Source organism: Galeopterus variegatus, unplaced genomic scaffold (assembly GCF_000696425.1).
Source record: "Galeopterus variegatus unplaced genomic scaffold, G_variegatus-3.0.2 Scaffold1829, whole genome shotgun sequence".
In the NCBI taxonomy this organism is placed as follows: Eukaryota; Metazoa; Chordata; class Mammalia; order Dermoptera; family Cynocephalidae; genus Galeopterus; species Galeopterus variegatus.
In genome coordinates, this window is record NW_007727940.1 from 111909 (window position 1) to 131359 (window position 19451).

General features: G+C 44.9%; 1 protein-coding gene across 1 annotated transcript in view; it reads right to left on the reverse strand.

Moving 5' to 3' along the window:
- Positions 1-19451, reverse strand: part of LOC103595738 (protein sidekick-1-like) — a gene marked incomplete at its 5' end in the record, with an annotated part of 238324 nt that overhangs the window by 4796 nt on the left and 214077 nt on the right. Inside the window, 2 exons of the mRNA XM_008579197.1 lie at positions 21-148; positions 16677-16806. Of these exons, the coding sequence (XP_008577419.1) occupies positions 21-148; positions 16677-16806 (258 nt within the window). The remainder of the gene's footprint in view (positions 1-20; positions 149-16676; positions 16807-19451) is intronic.

Genomic DNA, 19451 nt, shown 5'->3' on the forward strand with positions numbered 1-19451 from the left:
CCCCCGCCACCGCCTCGTACCTGTGCGGCGCCGGGCCGCGGCCGCCCTGGGGCCGGCGCTTCCACGAGTTGTAGTAGGTGGGGTCGCTCATGTAGTGGTTGACGAAGGAGTGCTTGGGCAGCGCGTCCTCGTAGTCGGAGTCGGTGGCCTGCGGAGGGAAAGCGGCAGTGGGAGCGCGGGGACCGACGGCAGGAGCGGCATGAGTCGCCCAGCGTGGGAGGGGGGTGCGTGTCAACTGTTTCCTGCCCTCTCTGCTCCCTCTCCCTTCCTCAACCCCAAGCCATCTCACCCTCCATGCAGGGAGAGAACAAACCTCCCCAGGCCCCACAGCCCTCGCCCCTCAGCATCTCCTCTGGAGGCCAGACAGGACAATGCACTTTCTCAGCTGCCCCTGAGTCTCTGCTCCCCAGCCCTCACTGTGGGCCAGATGGTCCCTGGAGCAGAGCTGGGCCTCTCAGCCCAGGAGAGGGCTACACACCCTTCCTGACCCAGGAGACGTCCACAGTGCATCCCTGCCCTAGGAGAGCCTACGCAGCCTCTCCACCCAGGAGAGGTCTACACACCCTTCCTGACCCAGGAGAGGTCCACATGGCTCCAAGAAGATCTAGCCCTGTGCATCCCTGCCCTAGGAGAGTCTACGCAGCCTCTCCACCCAGGAGAGGTCTACACACCCTTCCTGACCCAGGAGAGGTCCACATGGCTCCAAGAAGATCTAGCCCTTTGGCTTGCCTGAGACTAAGATGTAGGCTGCTCCAGATCTGAGAGAAAGGATCTGGAGCAGGTGTGGAGGTGAGGAGAGGGGTGTATCCTCTGTGACCTCCCCTCCCAAATTACCAGGTAGCATCACATCCATGGAGATCTCAGAGGGGAGGGTGCCGAAAACTGAAGATGCCTAGATAAGCCATAGCATCTTATGTTTCTATCTAGCCCTCCCCCAGGCACTGGAAGATCTGATCCCTCAACCACATGGCTATGGAAAGCTGCACTGGGTGTCTCATGGATGTTTGAAGCTCAGCTCCTTTAAGGGTTGTTTTTCTTTTTATAAAAGAAATCAGTTTCCATTAAAAACATTTAGCCCTGGGCCGGCCCGGTGGCGCACTGGATAGTGCGCCGCTTGGGAAGCGCGGTGGCGCTCCTGCTCGAGGGTTCGGATCCCACATACAGACCGGTTCCCGCTCACTGGCTGAGCGAGGCATGGGGGCGACGCTGAGGGTTGCAATCCCGTTGCCGGTCCCCGGTCCGGTATGGGGGCAACACTGAGGGTTGCGATCCGTTGCCGGACACGGAAAAAAGACAAAAGACAAAAAAAAAAAAAAAACATTTAGCCCACATGTTTTCTGTGTTCATTTTTTTTAACGCAAAACTCTATTTTATGGTTTTTCAGGTCGATTTTAAGTCATTGGAAGGATTGCCAGAGAAGAAAATGGAGGCTGAAATGGAGTTTTTCCCAAGAGAGTGGAGGATTCCCAGTTTCCCTGATAAGTACCATATCCTCCTAGATGCACTATCCCACTGTGGGACACTCACTTGTGGGTCCTGGAAGCTTCTTGAGCTCCTAGGGGAGTCACCTGGTTGAGACAGAGCCTGGCAGGCTGGTCCAGGTTCTGCTGCTGGGACCAGCATTAAGACACTTCCCAGCCCTCTGAAAACACAGCAGGCCCCACCGCCCCCCACCCCACCAGTGGCCAGAAGGCCACTGACACCTTAGATCTGCCAAAATTGGGTCTGTAAATATGGTGGCTGGCCAGCCTTTCATTTCAAGTTCAAGGAGGGAACAGGAAGTTGTGGCTGTGCAAAGCCTCTCCATTTCAAGGCACCTTGCCAGGATGACAGAACCTGGCTTGGAGACCAGCATTGTCTTGCTCCATCCCCTGTGTTTGGCTGATGGGTCTGGCAGGGCAGTCTCCACTCCAAGCTGCAGTGCTTCTATCTCTCTCAGGGTCAGTCATACCTGCCCTTTTTCCCTCCCCAGAGGGTGTCAAGAGGACTGGGGGTTTGGGGGAGATTAAAGAGTGAAAGGCCTTGAAATGCCACCTGAGAATCACCAGTGAGGCTTTGAGAGAGCAGATCCTGGGCATGGCTCCAGCTGTCCTCATCCAGAGGCTCTAGCGTAGGGCCTGGGCATGTGTATTTTTTAGAAGCTCCTGGAGGATTCTGATGAGGCCAGGCTGGGAGCTGCTGGCACAATGTGGAGGCATCTGGTGGATGTTAGGAAGGCGCAGCCACACCCCCAGTTATGGGCCCCTGTGCCAGTCACAGCACCTCTTTCAGAATGCAAATACTCTCAAAAGTAAAAATGCTAGACCAATTCCTCCTACAGTGTGTGACTAATGTCCTCAGCTGGGTGTGGGGGCGGGAAAGTCACTGCTTTCCCTCATTTTACATGGAGTCCATACTGAGACTCAGAAAACAAAAGGGTCTCTGGTGCTATGAGTGCTGCTGTTCCTGGTGGCTGCTCCCCTCATCTGACAGTCCGAGAGTGAATCACCCACATCAGCACCCAGGCAGGAAGCTGATCCATGAACCAGCACTGGCCTGCAGCTGGGGAGTCAGTGTCTGTCCTAGAAGCCTGTGAGACCAGTCGCCTCTAGGCTGTGCAGAAGCCCCTCATATACATAGGGTGGAGCCAGAGTCTTCTGGGATTTTTGGACACAGACTGAAAATTTAACTCTAACTGGAATATTTACATGAAAGTAACAGCAAGTCACAGATTTGAGAATTTTCAGAACATTAAATGTAAACTGTTTGTATTACGGCATAATCAACTGTGAGCAGCTGAATACATCTGTGGTTCCTCTGCTTTTTACTTAGTCAGAACTCATCTAAATGCAGGGCTGAAAACCAGCTTCTCCAGACACACACTGAGATGCAGAGAGCACCCAGCTTCTCCGTAATCGTACGATGGTAATAAGCGTACTAGTGGTTCCTTTTAGTGAATGTTTATTACACACCAGGTCGATCCACCTGCATAATCTTTGCAACTGCAGGAGGATCCTCTGATGTGGGCGTTATTATTCCCATTTTACAGATGAGGCCAGCAGGGTAGGAGCGCCCGCCTGAGCTCACAGCCCCCTGAGGGTCAGTTGCCTCTGCACACATGGAACTTCTTCCTAGCTCCAGGCGTCTCCTCTGCATCAGTTGAACAGATCCACAATCCCCTGTCCCTAATTCCAAAACCCATAATGCTCTGAAAATCAAGAGCTCTTTTTGTAACTGATTTGGTGGTGAAGCCTGGCCTGGGTTGAGCTAATTTGGCAGCTGACCCTGAGCTGAACTGATGGGAGGCTATTTAGTGTAAATATTCTCATGTTTTACTGCAGAAATACTGATATGTTTGGTCATGGAATGCTGGCCTGACCCGAATGGAGATGTTACATTACATACGGTATATTCCCAAACCTGAGAAATGCTGAATTCCTACATGTATCTGGCCTCAAAGGTTTCAGTTAAGAGATCAGGGACCTGTATTTGTAGCTGTTGTTTAAGATTTATTCTTCATCTGTTTTCTGGAGGCCTTGGGGTGGCTTACAAGGTAAAGCTCTGTGTAAACTAAGATAGGAAGAAAAGAGAACGAAGATCATCCGAGAGAAGCTGAAAGAATCTACGTTATCAGCTCCTGAATTGGATTTGTCACTTCTTTAGGCGCTGACTTTGATTCTAAATTTCCCGAAGCTCAGGGAAAAGAACACGTTGAAATACATTGAAGGCATCTTTTATCTCATGAGAAATTCACAGAACGGTTAGAAATGGGTGACAGCAATTTAGTTCCAGTTTTCACAAACTGGGGTTAGGGTTCCTCGTCATCTGAAGATCCAGTGTAAGATTCGAGACCTTCGCCCTCCTCGGACTACCTCCTCAGGTGCTCTGGGGTCCTCCCCAGTGAACTCCCCTACCAGGAGGGATACGCATATGGAAAACCGAGGAGCGGTGGCTGGATTCAATCTCCTCATTTTGTGTCTGAAAGAACCGAGATTCACAAGTATAAGTGACCTTCTCAAGGTCATACTGGCTAGGGCCAGACTGGGGCTAGACCCAGCATTGTTACTTCAGCCAAAGTGGCAGAAATAAAGCCTTTCTAGTAACAGTTAGGGGATATCTTCAACCCCAGTTCTATAAAAGGTAGAGAAAGACTGTTTATGTGGATGGGTTTTATATCAAGTCTCTTACTGGTGGAGAAATCAGCAAATTTAGTAGGACTGCATGTTATCAATTTTGTTTCAGTAAACCCGTCTAGCATCCACTTATGACCCTTTGGGCATTTCTCTGCTCTCTTTATACCCTTGTCCACCCCATTCTCCTGGAGCTGGTTTCATGACCAGGTGGGACCTACGGGCAGTCTGGAAGGGCACGTGGAGTCCACATTTCTAAGACTATGTTTAGAACTGCTTAGAGAATGAATATATCTTTTTTTTTTTTTTGTCTTTTTTGTGACCGGTAAGGGAATCGCAACACTTGGCTTGGTGTCGCCCGCACCGCGCTCAGCCAGTGAGTGCACCGGCCATCCCTATGTAGGATCCGAACCCGTGGTGGGAGCGCCGCTGCATTCCCAGCACCGCACTCTCCTGAGTGCGCCATGGGGGTTGGCCCGAGAATGAATATATCTTTTTTTTTTTTTTGTTTTTTTTGTGACCGGTAAGGGAATCGCAACACTTGGCTTGGTGTCGCCCGCACCGCGCTCAGCCAGTGAGTGCACCGGCCATCCCTATGTAGGATCCGAACCCGTGGTGGGAGCGCCGCTGCATTCCCAGCACCGCACTCTCCTGAGTGCGCCATGGGGGTTGGCCCGAGAATGAATATATCTTATGCCCCACACTCAAATATGTGTCTATGTGATTCATAAAATACCATTTCATTCAAGACTCCTTAATAGCTATATATCATTATGTATTTTCTCAACCAAAGATCTAAAAGTCCTATTGTATCAAGAGAGGGGTCTGTGACAAATGACATAATAATGTGCCACTAATAAATGGCCCTGGCAGGAGACACAAATTGGGAGTTGTCCAGCTGACAGTGATGTTCCAGTGTTTGTGTCTGGGCCCCAACCCCTTCTTTGAAGAAAGCCACACTTCCCTGTCACATGAGCTGAATGGCTCACTTCAGAAAACAGTGACTGATTAATGGGTGGGCACGTGATTTAAGCTGAGCCAATCAGAGTCTCACCCTGGGATTTTTCACACCGAATCTGGAAGGGAAGAGTTCTTTCTGTGGGGAGTAAAGCAGGGAGGCTGTGAGCCTTGAGTGGCCAATGCCCATAGACCTAGCCAATGATTCCAAAAGCCAGTTTGAGAGAACAACTCCAGTGTGCAGAAAGAAGCAGAGACAAGAGAAAAGAGAGGCTTCTTTTGCTTCTTGATCTTCATTTAGGGAGGAGAAGTGAGAACATATCCAGGGTCATGTGACAAATAGATGTCAGGCAGAGCTAGTAAAGGGTCTCCTGACTCCAGCTCAGACCTTGCCATTGCCCCCCTGAGAAAGCACAGTATTAAAATGCCATTCTTCCTCCTGCTGCCTGCTCTGTTTATTATTTATATGACATTATTATTTTTTAATGGGGATGTATTTTACTGGATTAGAGTTATTGACAAAAAGGAAATGCTGCAGGGTCTTTTTTTGCATAAGTTTCCTGTGTGATATGAAGTAGCGATGTGTGTTGGTTTCCCAGGAAACCATAGAAGGACAGAATGTGATTGGACACAGCGCCAGCCTGACTGTGAGAGTTTCTAAAGGTGCACACATGCCTGGCAAGCAGCTAACGAAGATAATCTGAAAACTCTGGGTATTATATTGACAAGATGAAAGACTCAAATATTATGAAGGAATTAATTAGGTACAAGGGGGGTTGGTTTAAGTTGGTTGGAGCACGAGGGATTTTAAAAACTGTGTTTTCAGATTTCAAAAACAATTTTTAACATGAGATTTGAACAGTAGTCCTGATATTATTCACAAGCAGCCATGTGATCAAACGGTGACAAACCCTCTTATTTATAACTAGAAAAACAGAAAGAGCCACAGCATGCATCATGTGACACTTATGGCATAATTCAGAGCAGCTCTGATCAGGCAGGCTCCTCTGCACCTGTGAACCAATTCGCAGAATTTTTACTTTAAAAATCTTTCTGAAAATGGTTAAAAAATGCCCTGGAGAGAAAAGGACAGCATCACTATTTTATTAGTGAAATAACAGCTTCTCTGAAGAGTTCTGCTAGTAGAGAAAGCACAAGATTTCTGACTCCTTATCCCCTGTGCTCTAGAGAATGGGCAGGCAGGAAAGGTGGACAAAAGAAGCCTGCCCCAGTCCACAGTTTTAACCTGTGTCCACACTGGATCAAACCATTGACTTGAACCCAGAGCAAAGAACGTTAACATTACTCTTGATCTCTAATATCTCAGTTTATGATGCATTCGTATCTATACACTGCCTCCAGTAGGGAGGATAAACATCTTAAACCTAATTCTAAATCCAGGTCACTAATTAGATAGTCCTATTTGAAGATGAGTGCTATAGTTTTGGGGTTTATTCTATCACTGAGCAACCCTAAGTCTCTTCCCCCTGTGATATTTGCTTCTCTCTCTAAAGGCCTTATCTAGAGTTCTTTTTTTTTAATTTTTTTTTGCTTTTTGTCTTTTTTTCGTGACCGGCAACGGATCGCAACCCTCAGTGTCGCGCCCGTACTGGATCGGGACCGGCCACGGGATCGCAACCCTCGGTGCTGCTCCCGCCCCTCGCTCAGCCAGTGAGCGGGAACTGGTCTGTATGTGGGATCCGAACCCTCGGCGGGAGCGCCACCACGCTCCCAAGCGGCGCACTATAGCAGTGCGCCACCGGGCCGGCCCCTTATCTAGAGTTCTGTAACTTGACTCTGTTTCTGTAAATTTGGAGTTAAGGGACCAGGCCAGAAGCCCGTGCTTCCTACCAGTCTCCTCTGAATAACAGAATTATTAATCATGAAGGCAAAAGATACTCCTGGAATGGCAGTGCGAGGAGCTCTGTGGACATTCTCCCCAGTGGGGCAATGATTTAATTGGTGAAAATTATCTTATAAACAACCATCTCAAGTTTTTGGAAATGGTGTCAAGGGCCTATGGCAAATGGAGAAACATTTATACAAGAAAATCTAAATCTCACTAAGAATAGTGAGTGTGTGGCATTTATTTGAGCCAGGAGCTGCTCTCCCCACCCAATCCCCCAAGCTCAGTGTGACAGAAACTCTACTCTGAGCATATGTGGCCAAGAAGACAGTGCTCCTAGTCTAGAAATTTGGTTTAACCTGGTGAGGAAAGCTGCTGGCATCTCTCATCCAACTTCTCCCCTCCCCCAGCCCAGCTCCATGTTGAAGCAGTTCTATTCCAGGCAGGTATGGCCAAGAGAACTGGGGCACCCTTCCCATACTTATAGGTGGGGAGGTCTATACCAGTTGTAGCAGGCTGAGAATACTGGGCCCTGATTGCTCCTACCCCACCTCATTTGTAGCAAAAAGTTCCACACTGGGAGGAGCAAGCCCAGAAGACCAGGGGCTACCATCTCAACTCAGTGCCCTGTGTGTGTACAGGTGTACCAGTATGGGAGAAGAGGTCCACTTGGGGACAGAGGTCATGCAAAGAGGGAAGAGATAGCCCATAAGACAGAGAGCTCCCCAGTTCCACCTAAGGAGAATGACTTTATTTGGGACAGAGCATGCCTAAGGGCATGGTTGAAAACAGTGGAAACCTTAGGGGTGAGAAATTGAGAGAAAGTTGGTAGTTCCACAATAGCAACAAGTGAAGCAGTAAACCAACTACAAGTTTAACAGAGAGATTCAGGTAAAGAGACAGCTAAAGCTAAGAAAAGGCCTCTACAGTCAGAGCAAGCTTTAAAGATTGACAGCATCTGGCAACTTCAAAAGGGCTGGATTTTAACTGGATCAGAGTATGGAGCAAATTTGCCCCAGGGCACTGTCAAAAATAATAGTGCTAGCAAGTAGTAGAAGTTAACCGCTGTGTGTGATATCAATAGTGGTAGACTATCCAGACCTTAATGGGAAGGTGAGAAAAAAAGACAATCAAAGAGAGCCCAGCTAAAACCACAGTCATCCCTGGTAGTCAGGGAGATTCTATGCATGCTCAGGGCTGCACCCTCTGAGGAGTGACATTGCAGAGGAAACAGACTTCACTGAACTAGTCCAGCCAAGTCACTAAACAAATAAACAAGCAAGTAAGCAAACAACAACAATCCTCAGAGGTGAATATCAGTATTCAGAGTTGCTACAATACATTATCTGAAATGATCTGTTAAAAAAAAAAAAGCCTCTGAAGGGGCCCAAGTGTTGGATTAAGCAGGCAAAGACTTCAAAGGCAGCAATTATAATTATGTTCAAAGAACTAAAGGAAACTATGTTTAAAGAATTAAAGGAAGGTATGAGGACAATATTGTACCAAAATAGAGGATATCAATAGAGATAGAAATAATTAAATAACCAAATGGGAAGTTATGAAGTTGAAAAATACAATAACTGAAATTAAAAATTAATTACACTGGCACAACAATAGACTTGAGATGAAAATAGGAAAGAATAAGTGTTCTTGAAAATAGATTGATAGAGAGGCTGGCTGGTTAGCTCAGTTGGTTAGAGTGTGGTGTTATAACACCAAGGTCAAGGGTCATGACAGATCCTTGTCATGGCCAGCCACCATAAACAAAACAAAGACAAGCAAAACAAAAAAACCAAAAACAGATGGAATAAGAAAAAAAAAAAAAAGAAGAAGAAAAGAAAAGAAAATAGACTGATGTGAAAAAAAATAAAATAAAAAAATGAACAGCACTAAGTGCACCAAAATATGTGTAAGGAGAGTACCAGAATGAGAGAAGAGAAAAAAAGTGGAAAAAATACTGTAATAATGACTTAAAATTTCCCAAATTTTATAAAAAGCATTAATCACATTCAATAAGCTCAATAAACTGAAAATAAGATAAATGCAAAGAGACCCACACCCATACATTTCATAGTCAAAACTCTGAAAGACAAAAACAAATAAAAACTCTTGAAGCCAGCAAGAGAAAAAGGAAACTCAAATACTCATGTACAAGGAAACTCAAATAATATTAAAAGTTGACTTCTAATCAGAAAAATGGAGGACAGAAGGCAATGGGGTAACATTCAAAAAGCTGAAAGAAAATTGTCAACCAACAATCTTACATCCAGTAAAACTACTTTCAAAAATGAAGGTGAAATAAAGACATTCCTAGACAGATAAAAACTGAGAAACATTCAATGCTTAGCAGACTCGTCTTACAAGAAATACTAAAAAAAGATTGTCAGGTTGAAACCAACTGATACCAGGCAGGAATTAAAATCCACATGAAAAAACAAAAAGCACCTATAAAAGTAATTACATAGATAATTATAAAAGACAGTATAAATACATATTTCTTCTCCTTTCTTCTCTCACCTGATTTAAAAAAGCTATTGCATAAAAAATGTATATAATTGTATCATTGGACCTATAACCTATGGAAATGTAACATATTTAATAATAACAGCATAAGAGGGCAGTGGAGTAAGTAAATTCAAGTTACCATTGGTAACTTGAATCCACAGGAAGAAATGAAGGGACTAGAAATAGTAAACAAGAAGGTGAAAATGATAAATTCTCTAAATATATGCTTGCTCTCCTTTCTTCTTCTCAACTTCTCTAAAAGATACACAAATATGTAAAGTAATAATTACAAAAATGTATTCTTGAGTTTTTAACATATTCAGCCATAATATGTATAATAATAGCACAAGAAGAGGAAAAGGAAATACAGCCATAAAGGAGTAAAGTTTCTATATGTCACTGAAATTTAATATAAATCTGAAGTAGATACTGATCCTAGAGCAAGCAGCTACTGAAAATAACTAAAAATGCATAGTAAAAGCAAAAGCAAAGAAACTAAAATGGTACCCTAAAAAATCGATTTAATAAAGAAAATATAAATAATAGAAAAACAGGAGAATAAAGATATAAGACATATAGTGTTCAAATATCAAAATGGCAGATGTAAATTCTACCTTAGTGGCAATTATATTAAATGTGAATGGATTAAACAACTCAATCAAAATGCAGAGATGTGTAGAATGATCAAAATAACACCATCCAACTATATGCTGCCTACAAGAGACACATTTTGAATTCAAACACAAATAGGTTGAAAGTAAAAAGATGGAAATGATATACCAGGTAAATAGTAACCAAAAGAGAATTGAAGCAGCTATACTAATATCAGACAAAATAGAATTTAAGACAAAAATTGTTACTACAGACAAAGAGGGGCATCTTATAAAAGGGTAAATATCAGGAAGATATAACAGTTATAAAAATGTTTGCACCTAACAACAGAGCCCCCAAATACTTAAACTGACAGAATTGAAAAGAGTAATAGACAATTCAATAATAACAGAGACTTCAATATGTTAATGAGTGACACAACTAGGCAGAAGATCAAACATACAGAAGACTGAAACAACACTATAAATCAAATAGACCTAACAGACAACAACAGCAGAATAACACATTCTTCTCAAATGGATATGGAACATTCTTCAGTATAGACCATATGGTAAGACATAAAACAAGACTTGGCAAATTTAAAAGGATTGGTAATATACAGAGTTTGTTTCTCTGACCACATGGAATAAATTTAGAAATAGATAACAGAAGAAAATTTGGGAAATATGCAAATATGATGAAATTTAAAACACACTCCTAAATAACCAATGTGCCAAAGAAGAAATTACAAAGAAAATTAAAAACACTTTGAGATAAGTGAAGATAAACAAAGCACACTAAAACTTATGGGATTCAGCTAACACAGTGAGTGCTTAGAAGGAAATGTACAGCTATAAAGGCATATATCGACAAAAAAAAAATCTCAAATCAACAACCTAAATTTCCAACTTAAGAAACTGGAATAGGAAGAGCAAACTAACTTAAAAGTGGGCAGAAACAAATAAATAATAAAGATTAGAGTAGAAATAAAGGAAATAGAAAGTAGAAAAATAATAGAGAAAATCAATGAAACTACAAGTTGTTCTTTATAAAGATCAACAAAATTGACAAAATTTTAACCAGGAACAAGAGAGAGAAGACTCCAATTATTAAACCAGAAATGAATTAAGGGATATTACCACTGACTTTACAGAAATGAAGAATTATAAACAACTGTAACCAATTACAAGCAACTGTATTTCAACAGATTAGTATGGACAAATTCCTAGAAAGACACAAATGATTGACATTGATTTAGCAAAAAATTAAAAAACAGAAAAACTGAATAAACCTATAACTAACAAAGAGATAAAACTTGTAATTAGCAATTTCTCACAAAGAAAATCCCAGGACTTCACTGGTTAATTCTAACAAACATTTAAAGAATTAACACCAATTGAGGAAGAAATACTTCCCAACTCATTCGATGAGGCCAGTATTACCCCATGAAAACAACCATACAAAGACATGTAAGTAAACTATAGACCTATGTACTGTATTAATATTGATGCAAAAATCCTCAGCAAAGTACTTGTAAACTTAAACCAGCAACATATAAAAAGGATTATACACCATGACCTGGAGTTTATCCCAGGAATGCAAGGTTGGTTTAAGATCCAAAAAATAATACACCATATTAATAGCATAAAAGACAAAAGAACCATCTCAATAGAGACAGAAAAACCATTTGATAAAATACAACGCTTTTTTTTTTTTTAAAGATGACCAGTAAGGGGATCTTAACCCTTGACTTGGTGTTGTCAGCACCACACTCTCCCGAGTGAGCCACGGGCTGGCCCAAAATCCAACACCTTTTAATAATGAAAACACTCACTGAACTCAGCCAGATAAAGGGCATATTATTTACAATGGCCAAAAAGAAGAAACAACCTGGTACAGAAAAATGTTAACAGAGCAGGCCTGAGATTGCTAGCTTTAGAAAGGTCTGCTTTCAAGGGTGACCCCTTACTTGGCATCTGGGAACTTGGCTGTTAAAAATTTCCTTCCACTAATATAAAATTTTGTGGTTCATGCCAATCACTTGCTTTCCTTCTGGGAGTCTGGAATTTGGGTACATGCTGACCATAGGGTGCCTAAATAACAAGATCCCAATAAAAACCCTGGGCACTGAGCTTCTAATAAGTAGCATTCACAATGTCGCATACGGTTTTCACTAAGCTCAAGGCTACGGTACAAGCAGTGATAGACAATTCTCATATGTTCTCACAACACACTGCTGGAGGATTAAGTGTGCCCTGAGTGACTCTATAGGAGAGGACTCTTGGAAACTTGTGCCTGGTCACTTCTAGACTTTGCCCTGTGCACTTTTCCTTTTGCTGATTTTGCTTTGATTCTTTTGCTGTAATAAATCCTATTCATGAGCACAACTATATGCTGAGTCCTGTGAGTCCTTCTAGCAAATCGTTGAACTTGGGAGTTGTCTTGGGAATCCTGGATACAAACCTAAATGTTCATCAACTGATAAACAGATCTTAAAAATGTGGTACATCCATACAATGGAATATTTTCAGCCATAAAAAGGAATGAAGTACTGGTATATGCTACGACAGAGATGAACTCTGAGAACATTAGGCTGAATAAAATAAGACAATCACAAAAGACCACATTTTGCGTGATTCCATTATAAGAAATGCCCAGAATGGGCAAATCCATGGAGACACAAGGTAGGTTAGTGGATGCCATGGTTTGGGAGGAGAAGCAGGGTAGAAGGGAATAGGACGTGACTGGTAATGGTTACAGGGTTTCTTTCCAGAGTGACGAAAATGTTCCAAAATTTATTGTGGAGATGATTGCAAAACTCTGTGAATATACTAAAAACCATTAAATGGTATACTTTAAATGGGTGAATTACATGGCACCTGAATTATGACTAAATAAAGATGTTTTAAAAAACAAGATCCTGATTATAGTGGGGGGGCTAGATGGGACATAATGGGGAAGATGGGAGCATTTCCAAATCCCCTCATGGCCCTTGGCCTGTGTTCCTTTAGACCCACCCAAAGAAAAACACATTTCTCTTCCAAGAAACCATATGGGCAAACATGTTGAGAAAAAATACATGTTTCTTTCATATAAATGGAGAAATTTGGGACTGCAGGTGGATTTAAATACAGACAATGTCAAAGAGAATTTCTAAAAGACAATTGATTACTTAGTAAAAGTGGTTCAGATTTCTTGAAATCATTATGCCAAGTGAAAGAAGCCAATCACAAAAGACAATATATTGCATGATTTATTCAGATGGAATGTCCATAACAGGCAAATCTACAAAGGCAGAAAGTAGATTAGTGGTTGCCAGGGGCTGGAGAGACTGGGGTATGCAACATCTTTTTGGGGTGGTGAAAATATTCTAACATTGACTGTGGCAATGGTTGCACAACTCCTTGGATATACTAAAACTCACTGAATTGTGCACTTCAAATGGCAAATTGTATGGAATGTGAGTTACATCTCAATTCACCTGTTCAAAACAGTGGTTCAAAGTGAACTTTTCCATCTGACCTGCTTCCCTAGGTCCCTCTGTTGGGATCCCATGAATATTCAATGTCTGCAAATACTGCAAATTCATGATCTTCAAAGGTGGGATACAGCAAGATTATACGGCAAAGAGCTTTCCAAAAAGGGCCACACTTTATCTACCCAAGAACCCAGGGAGCACACATTGGCCCAGGCATGGGGATTCTCAGCTGGGTCTCCAGGGGACCTTAGGTGGAGCGTCTATAACAGGCTCCGAGGGGAGGCCTGGGCCCCGAATCCTAGAAGAAATTCTGTATGTAGGTGGAGAGAGCATCTACACTTTCATCAGCTTCCTGAAGGAGCCCGTGACCCAAAAGGCATTAGGAACCATGAGGCACATTTGAGGGAACTACCAGGGAGCTTTTTCCTCCTAGCGTGGGGCGTGCCGAGCGGGAGCAAGGAGGCCTGGCTTCCTCAGCCATGCGGCCGGCGCCATGCTCACCTAGTTCTGAGTAACAGTTCTGGTGGGGAAGATGGAACTTGGGGCTAGACTCTCAGGTTTGCCCTCAAGCCCAGTTCATTAGTGGGTGTGTCTTGGGGAAGACATTAAAAAAACTCTTAGCCTCGGCTTTCTCATCTATATCTAATAGGATTGTAACAAGCACCTTGCAGAATTCCACTTAGCGTGGATTCCACATCCCTCCCTCCTCCTACCCGTGCCCTCCTCCCTTGTCCCTCCAGACTCACCTCCCTCTCTCCTTCCACCTCTGTGTGTGTGTGTGTTTGTATTTAGGTATGTATGTGTATGTGTGTCTGTGTGCGAGTGTGTATGTATTATGTGCACGCAGGTATGCGTGTTACGTGTATGTGTGTGTGTGTATGTATATATAATGTGTATCGTGTATGTGTGTGTGTATTTGTGCATGCACCCATGTATACGCCTAGCTCAGTGCCTGGGCACGTTTGATAATCCTCCATAAAAATCAGCTGAATTTGAATCTCAAAACACCCCACACATGTGGGAAGAGAAACACACCAAATGCCTTCCATTAACTCACTTTAAGAATGCTTTTATAAACAAATAGCTCAGAATTCACTAATCCCATTCTGGCTGCTCTAGGACATGCCTTTGACTCCCTAGTGTTGGGCCGCAGGAGACAGTGGTGGAAAGGAGAGGTTAAACTGAGCTCTGGAGACATGAGGCCCTGGGTGGGCATCCAGCTTCAGTACCTCCTTGCTGGACAAATTCAGCAGCCTCTCAACAATGAGGAGACTCATACTAGCTCACTGGGCTGGTGTGAGCACTGAGCGAGTAGATGTTTACCCTGGGTTTGGCCCATAGTCAGTGCTCAGAACACCAGAGCAATGAGTGCTCAATACATATTGAACTGTTAACAGCTCAACATGCAGAGCTAACGCACAGAGCTATTAACAGTATGCACGATGCCCATGTATGCTAAAGAGCAGTGGGGCCAGGCATTAAGGACAGATACAAGGCAGGTGCCCATGAGATGTGTGCCTGTTTGCTGACACTGAAAGTCCTTCTTGAAAGCTGTCCTACTCCTTCACAACATGCTGTTTTCCATACAAAGAGCAAGAAAAAGGCTACTGTTTCCTTATCAAGAAAAGGCAGGTCAGTTTTTGCAGGATTTCACTTGACAGCCTCTCAATTTTAGACAACTGCACCTTTCTGAGCATACACATTGCTGCTTGCTGTTTTGCCAAGCCCAGGGCTGTGGTACAGACAGCGAATGCAGCATCCTTTGTAAACAAAACATGTTAAGCAAAGCAGAGCTGGTGCCTCCCTGGCATGCACCTGCTGTCCCTTCTTGCTTGGAGTTCATATACAATCCACAATTGAAAAGAAGTCATTTTGTCAAGGCCTGGGGCTCAATAAGGCCAGAATTCAGGTCAAAATGAAGGTGAGGCTTATTTTAGATTAAATATTGATTTAGAGTATGAATACCAGGAGATGGGGTCTATGTGCACAGCAAATGGCTTGGTGATTTTTGTGCCTTCTCAAGGCTTGGCATATCTGAAACAAAAAAGTGGAGGACTCAAAGGAAACAACTTTTCTAATTGCTGCTTCAGATGTTTCTGCTTGTAGATGTGACATACTGAGACAGTGCACATGTGGGGAAAGGGGCACTTGCCCAGGGGGTATGCTGAGTCCCCTCTTAGGGCCTCCCCACCATGAGACTGTTCCCTAGCTCATGTCCCCTTGTGCTGCACTCAGGCCTCACACATGAGACACACTAACTCTGGAACGGCAGAACATCCCAACACAGGGAGGCCTGAGATGGGCAGGCCTGCGGGTCCCAGGGGCCACAGCTGGAGGCTGACACAACCTCAGGGGCACAATCTCCCTGGTCTAACGGCTCAGTGAAGAGAGAGCCCTGTTTCAAGTGTGAGCTCGCCCTGTCCCTGTTAACTGACCCAAAACTGTGGTGTGTAAGTAAATTCCCCTTCCCCAGCTCAAGGAAGTGGGAACAGGAAGATCCCAGGGCTGGGATGGTGAGGACAGTGGGAGGAGAGCAAATGCCCAGGGTGAGTGGGAGGCTCCCATCTGGAGAACAGGGGCTTCCATTTCCCATCAGCCTTGCCGGCTCAGGCCCTCTGCTACTCTAACTGGGATTTAGGGTCCACCAAGTTTTAGGTAACCTCAAGGTTTATCTCTGAAGGCGAAACAGAACGAGAATGGGCTTTTAGGTCAGAATACCACTTAGGGCAAGTTACTGATCTTTGCTAAGCGTCACTGGCCTTGTCCGCAAAAGGTGGTCTAGTACCAGTTACCTCCGGGCTAAACATGATAAAGCACAGGACAGTGTCCAGCCAGCGCTCAGTTTGCACCTATGCTCTCCTCTGCAGTGCCCCTCATGCAGGACGCCGGCCTGTCTCTCTTTTACTCTCACCCCCGGGCTTAGCAATCAGAACCTGCTCCTCCATGAATCAGGCTTGGAGCATCCATTCTGTTTTGCCCCAGGCTGTGTGCAAGCTACTGGTGGGCCCCAAGCGGGCTCTGGCTCTTATACTTAGCTCATCTGTAAAGTGGAGTCACTTGTCATTGGCTCTGGCTACCTCCTGGGGTTGTTGTGAGACTCAAATGGGACAAGACAGCTGGAAGAAGCAGAAGGCTCATTGCAAAAGTAGGGAATGGTGGTCGCCGCCCAAAAGAAAATGCAGGCACTGACCTCGGATTCCGATGCGTCCACTGACTTCTCCTTGAGGTTCACGCTCTCGGTCAGCACAGCGCCATTGTACTTGTTGCAGATGTCCTCGTCTGAGTAGTGCAGGCCACCAGGGCTCGGCCGGGGTGGGGACCTGGCGTGAGGATGGATGCTGCAACTTATCCTCTGGGCAAAAGACACCTTCCCCCAGAGACTCCTAACCTGCCAACCAGCCTTCATCAAGTTGGAATATGAGGAAATCCACAGGCTTTGACACCACTCTGGCAACCGATGCAAAAAATGATGAGCACTGGCTCTCTAATGTTCAACAGCCTCCACTTATTGGGCGCCTGTCACTCTCAGGGGCTGTACCAGGCCTGGAGGCACTGGGGGCAGTGAGCCAGTCTGCCCCAGGGAGGGGCCAATGAGACACTAAAGTGCACAGAGTACCGAGGTCAGGACCAAAGGAGGTTCAGGGTGCTTGGCTCTCACAGGGTCGGGAGGGGGAAGGGGGATGCATTGGACAGGGATGAGGACAAGGTCATGGGGGAAGGGTCTGATCCGCTGAGCTAAGGAGTGTGGATTGTATGCCACTGATAAGAGGAAATCAGGGAAGTTTGTACCAGGCCTGGTGCCCTGCTTAGTGGGGGCCAGGACCCGAGGCTGGGCCAGGCAAGCAGGGAGGCTGCTGAAATATTAACTCCAATTAGACAGAATTCCAAGTTGGCCCCTACCACTGTCTCCTGTATCACCTCCTCCTCCTGAGTGGGGGCAGAGCCTGTGACATGCTTCTAACTAGTGGAATATGGCAATGGGGAGGGAGTGGCATTGCCTCGATCAGGTAATGTTATGTGGAAAGGGTAATGGACTGTCACTCCCATCACTCATGATCACATGACATTACATGAGACTCCGTCTTGGCAGACTGGAGACAGAGATGCTCCTGCTGGCCTTGCAGAAGCAAATAGCATGTGGAGAGGCCCCATGGCAGGGGACCATGAGTGGCCTCCAGGACCTGAAGGCAGTCTCCACCAATAGCCAGGGAGAAGCTGGGGCCCTAGGCCATGTGGCTACAAGGAAATACATTCTGCCCACAGCCTGAATGAGACTGGAAGAGGACTGTTGCCTAGTTGAGCCTCCAGATGAGAATGCAGCCCAACCAACAACTGGATTATGGCCATATGAGACCTTGAGAGGAGGACCCAGTTCAGCTGGACCCCTGACCCACGGAAACAGATAATAAATGTGTGTTGGTTTAAGCTACTAAATTTGTGTCGATTTATCACACAGCAGTAGAAAATGAAAACACTCTTCAGCTCCCAACTTCCTGCTGACTATCATCTTGTAGCTGAGTAAAAGCCCCGTTTTTAATTTTCAGATGGAGAAATTATAGCTTGGGGGGAAAATATGAGCACAAAATTGCTTAATTTTTGAATCAGGCAGGATTGAGTGTTTCTTATTCCCCCTGAAGATGTGCATGGATCTGTCAGTGAGAGCGGCATGTGCACTCACAGGGACCTTCCTCGTGTCCTGACCCTCGTGCTGTGATGCGTGCAGACCGGGGCAGTGGCTGCAGACAGAGTATCCTTTCATCCCCCAATGGGAAGGGTCCAAGCAAGGAGAAATTATGTGTGGTGGCATTTTCATGTTTCTATTACACAACAGGAAGAACTTGTTCTTAGACAAATGAAATGAAAGAAGTGACCAGATACACCACGAGCTTCTATTTCCCACCCTAAGGAAAGTAATTTGTGGGTGGCAGCCTGCTCTGCTTTGGACCGACCACCAGGTTGTACTGGCAGAGGGTCAGCTGCAGGTAGAAGACCCACTTGGGTAAACTGCCTCCCCCAAAGAATGAGGTGTCTCAGTCAGTTCTGGGCCTCAGCACCTCTCACATGATTTGAGATTCCCAAATTGAGGTAGAGAATGGGAGCAGTGTAGACAATCTCAGGTACTGCTCACCACTGTAAGTTTTAAAGACCATGCAGGGATGCTGAAACCTTTCAGCCCATTTGTTTTGGTGATGTGCAACTCCATGTCCTTGTAATTAAAAGTAAATCCAAGTCAAGTCTGGCCCAGGAAGAAGAGGCACTCAGTGCTGGTGGACCCAGGAAGAGCCCTGAGCTGTCTATTCTCCAGGTAAAGCATCCTCAGGTGTTTGGGTTTTTTCCTACTGGACTTTAGCAATCCTGGCCCTTCTCCTCGGTCAAGGGTGATCAGATGGGAAGATGGTGCTCTACAAATCAAAAAGCAAATCAAGGTTTTCCCCTCTCTTCTCTGGGAAGTCTTACTACCAGCTGATGTTAGGAAAAGGGCGGAAAGATTAAGAGGCTTTGGTGGTGAAAATCATTCTTTTCTGCATTCACATCCAGACATGAAATGGCAATCTACGTAATTACAGGGAAACTTTGGAATACATAAAGTGATAAGAACAACCACCACCATCACCCTTCCATTCTAGAACACTAGATCAAGATCAAGCCTGCTGCAGCCTAAGGTGACATCTACATGAACAAGGAATTCCCCAGTTCGAGGTGCCCAGCCAGTTGACAGAGCAGGCCAACTCCCACACGCCTGAGATCCTGCCCTCTTTTTATATCTAGAAATGCACTAAAAATGTCTCTCCATCTGCCGATCCTGTCCATCCTAGATTCAATGCTTCCTCTGGTTGGTTTAGAATCAGTGGGATACGGCGGGTACCAGAAGGTGCAGGGCATGACCAGCCAGCACACCAGCCCTGGCTGGCTTAGGTCCTTGGGCAGACACAGCACCCTGGGGCTGTGGCCACTGCCTCCCTAC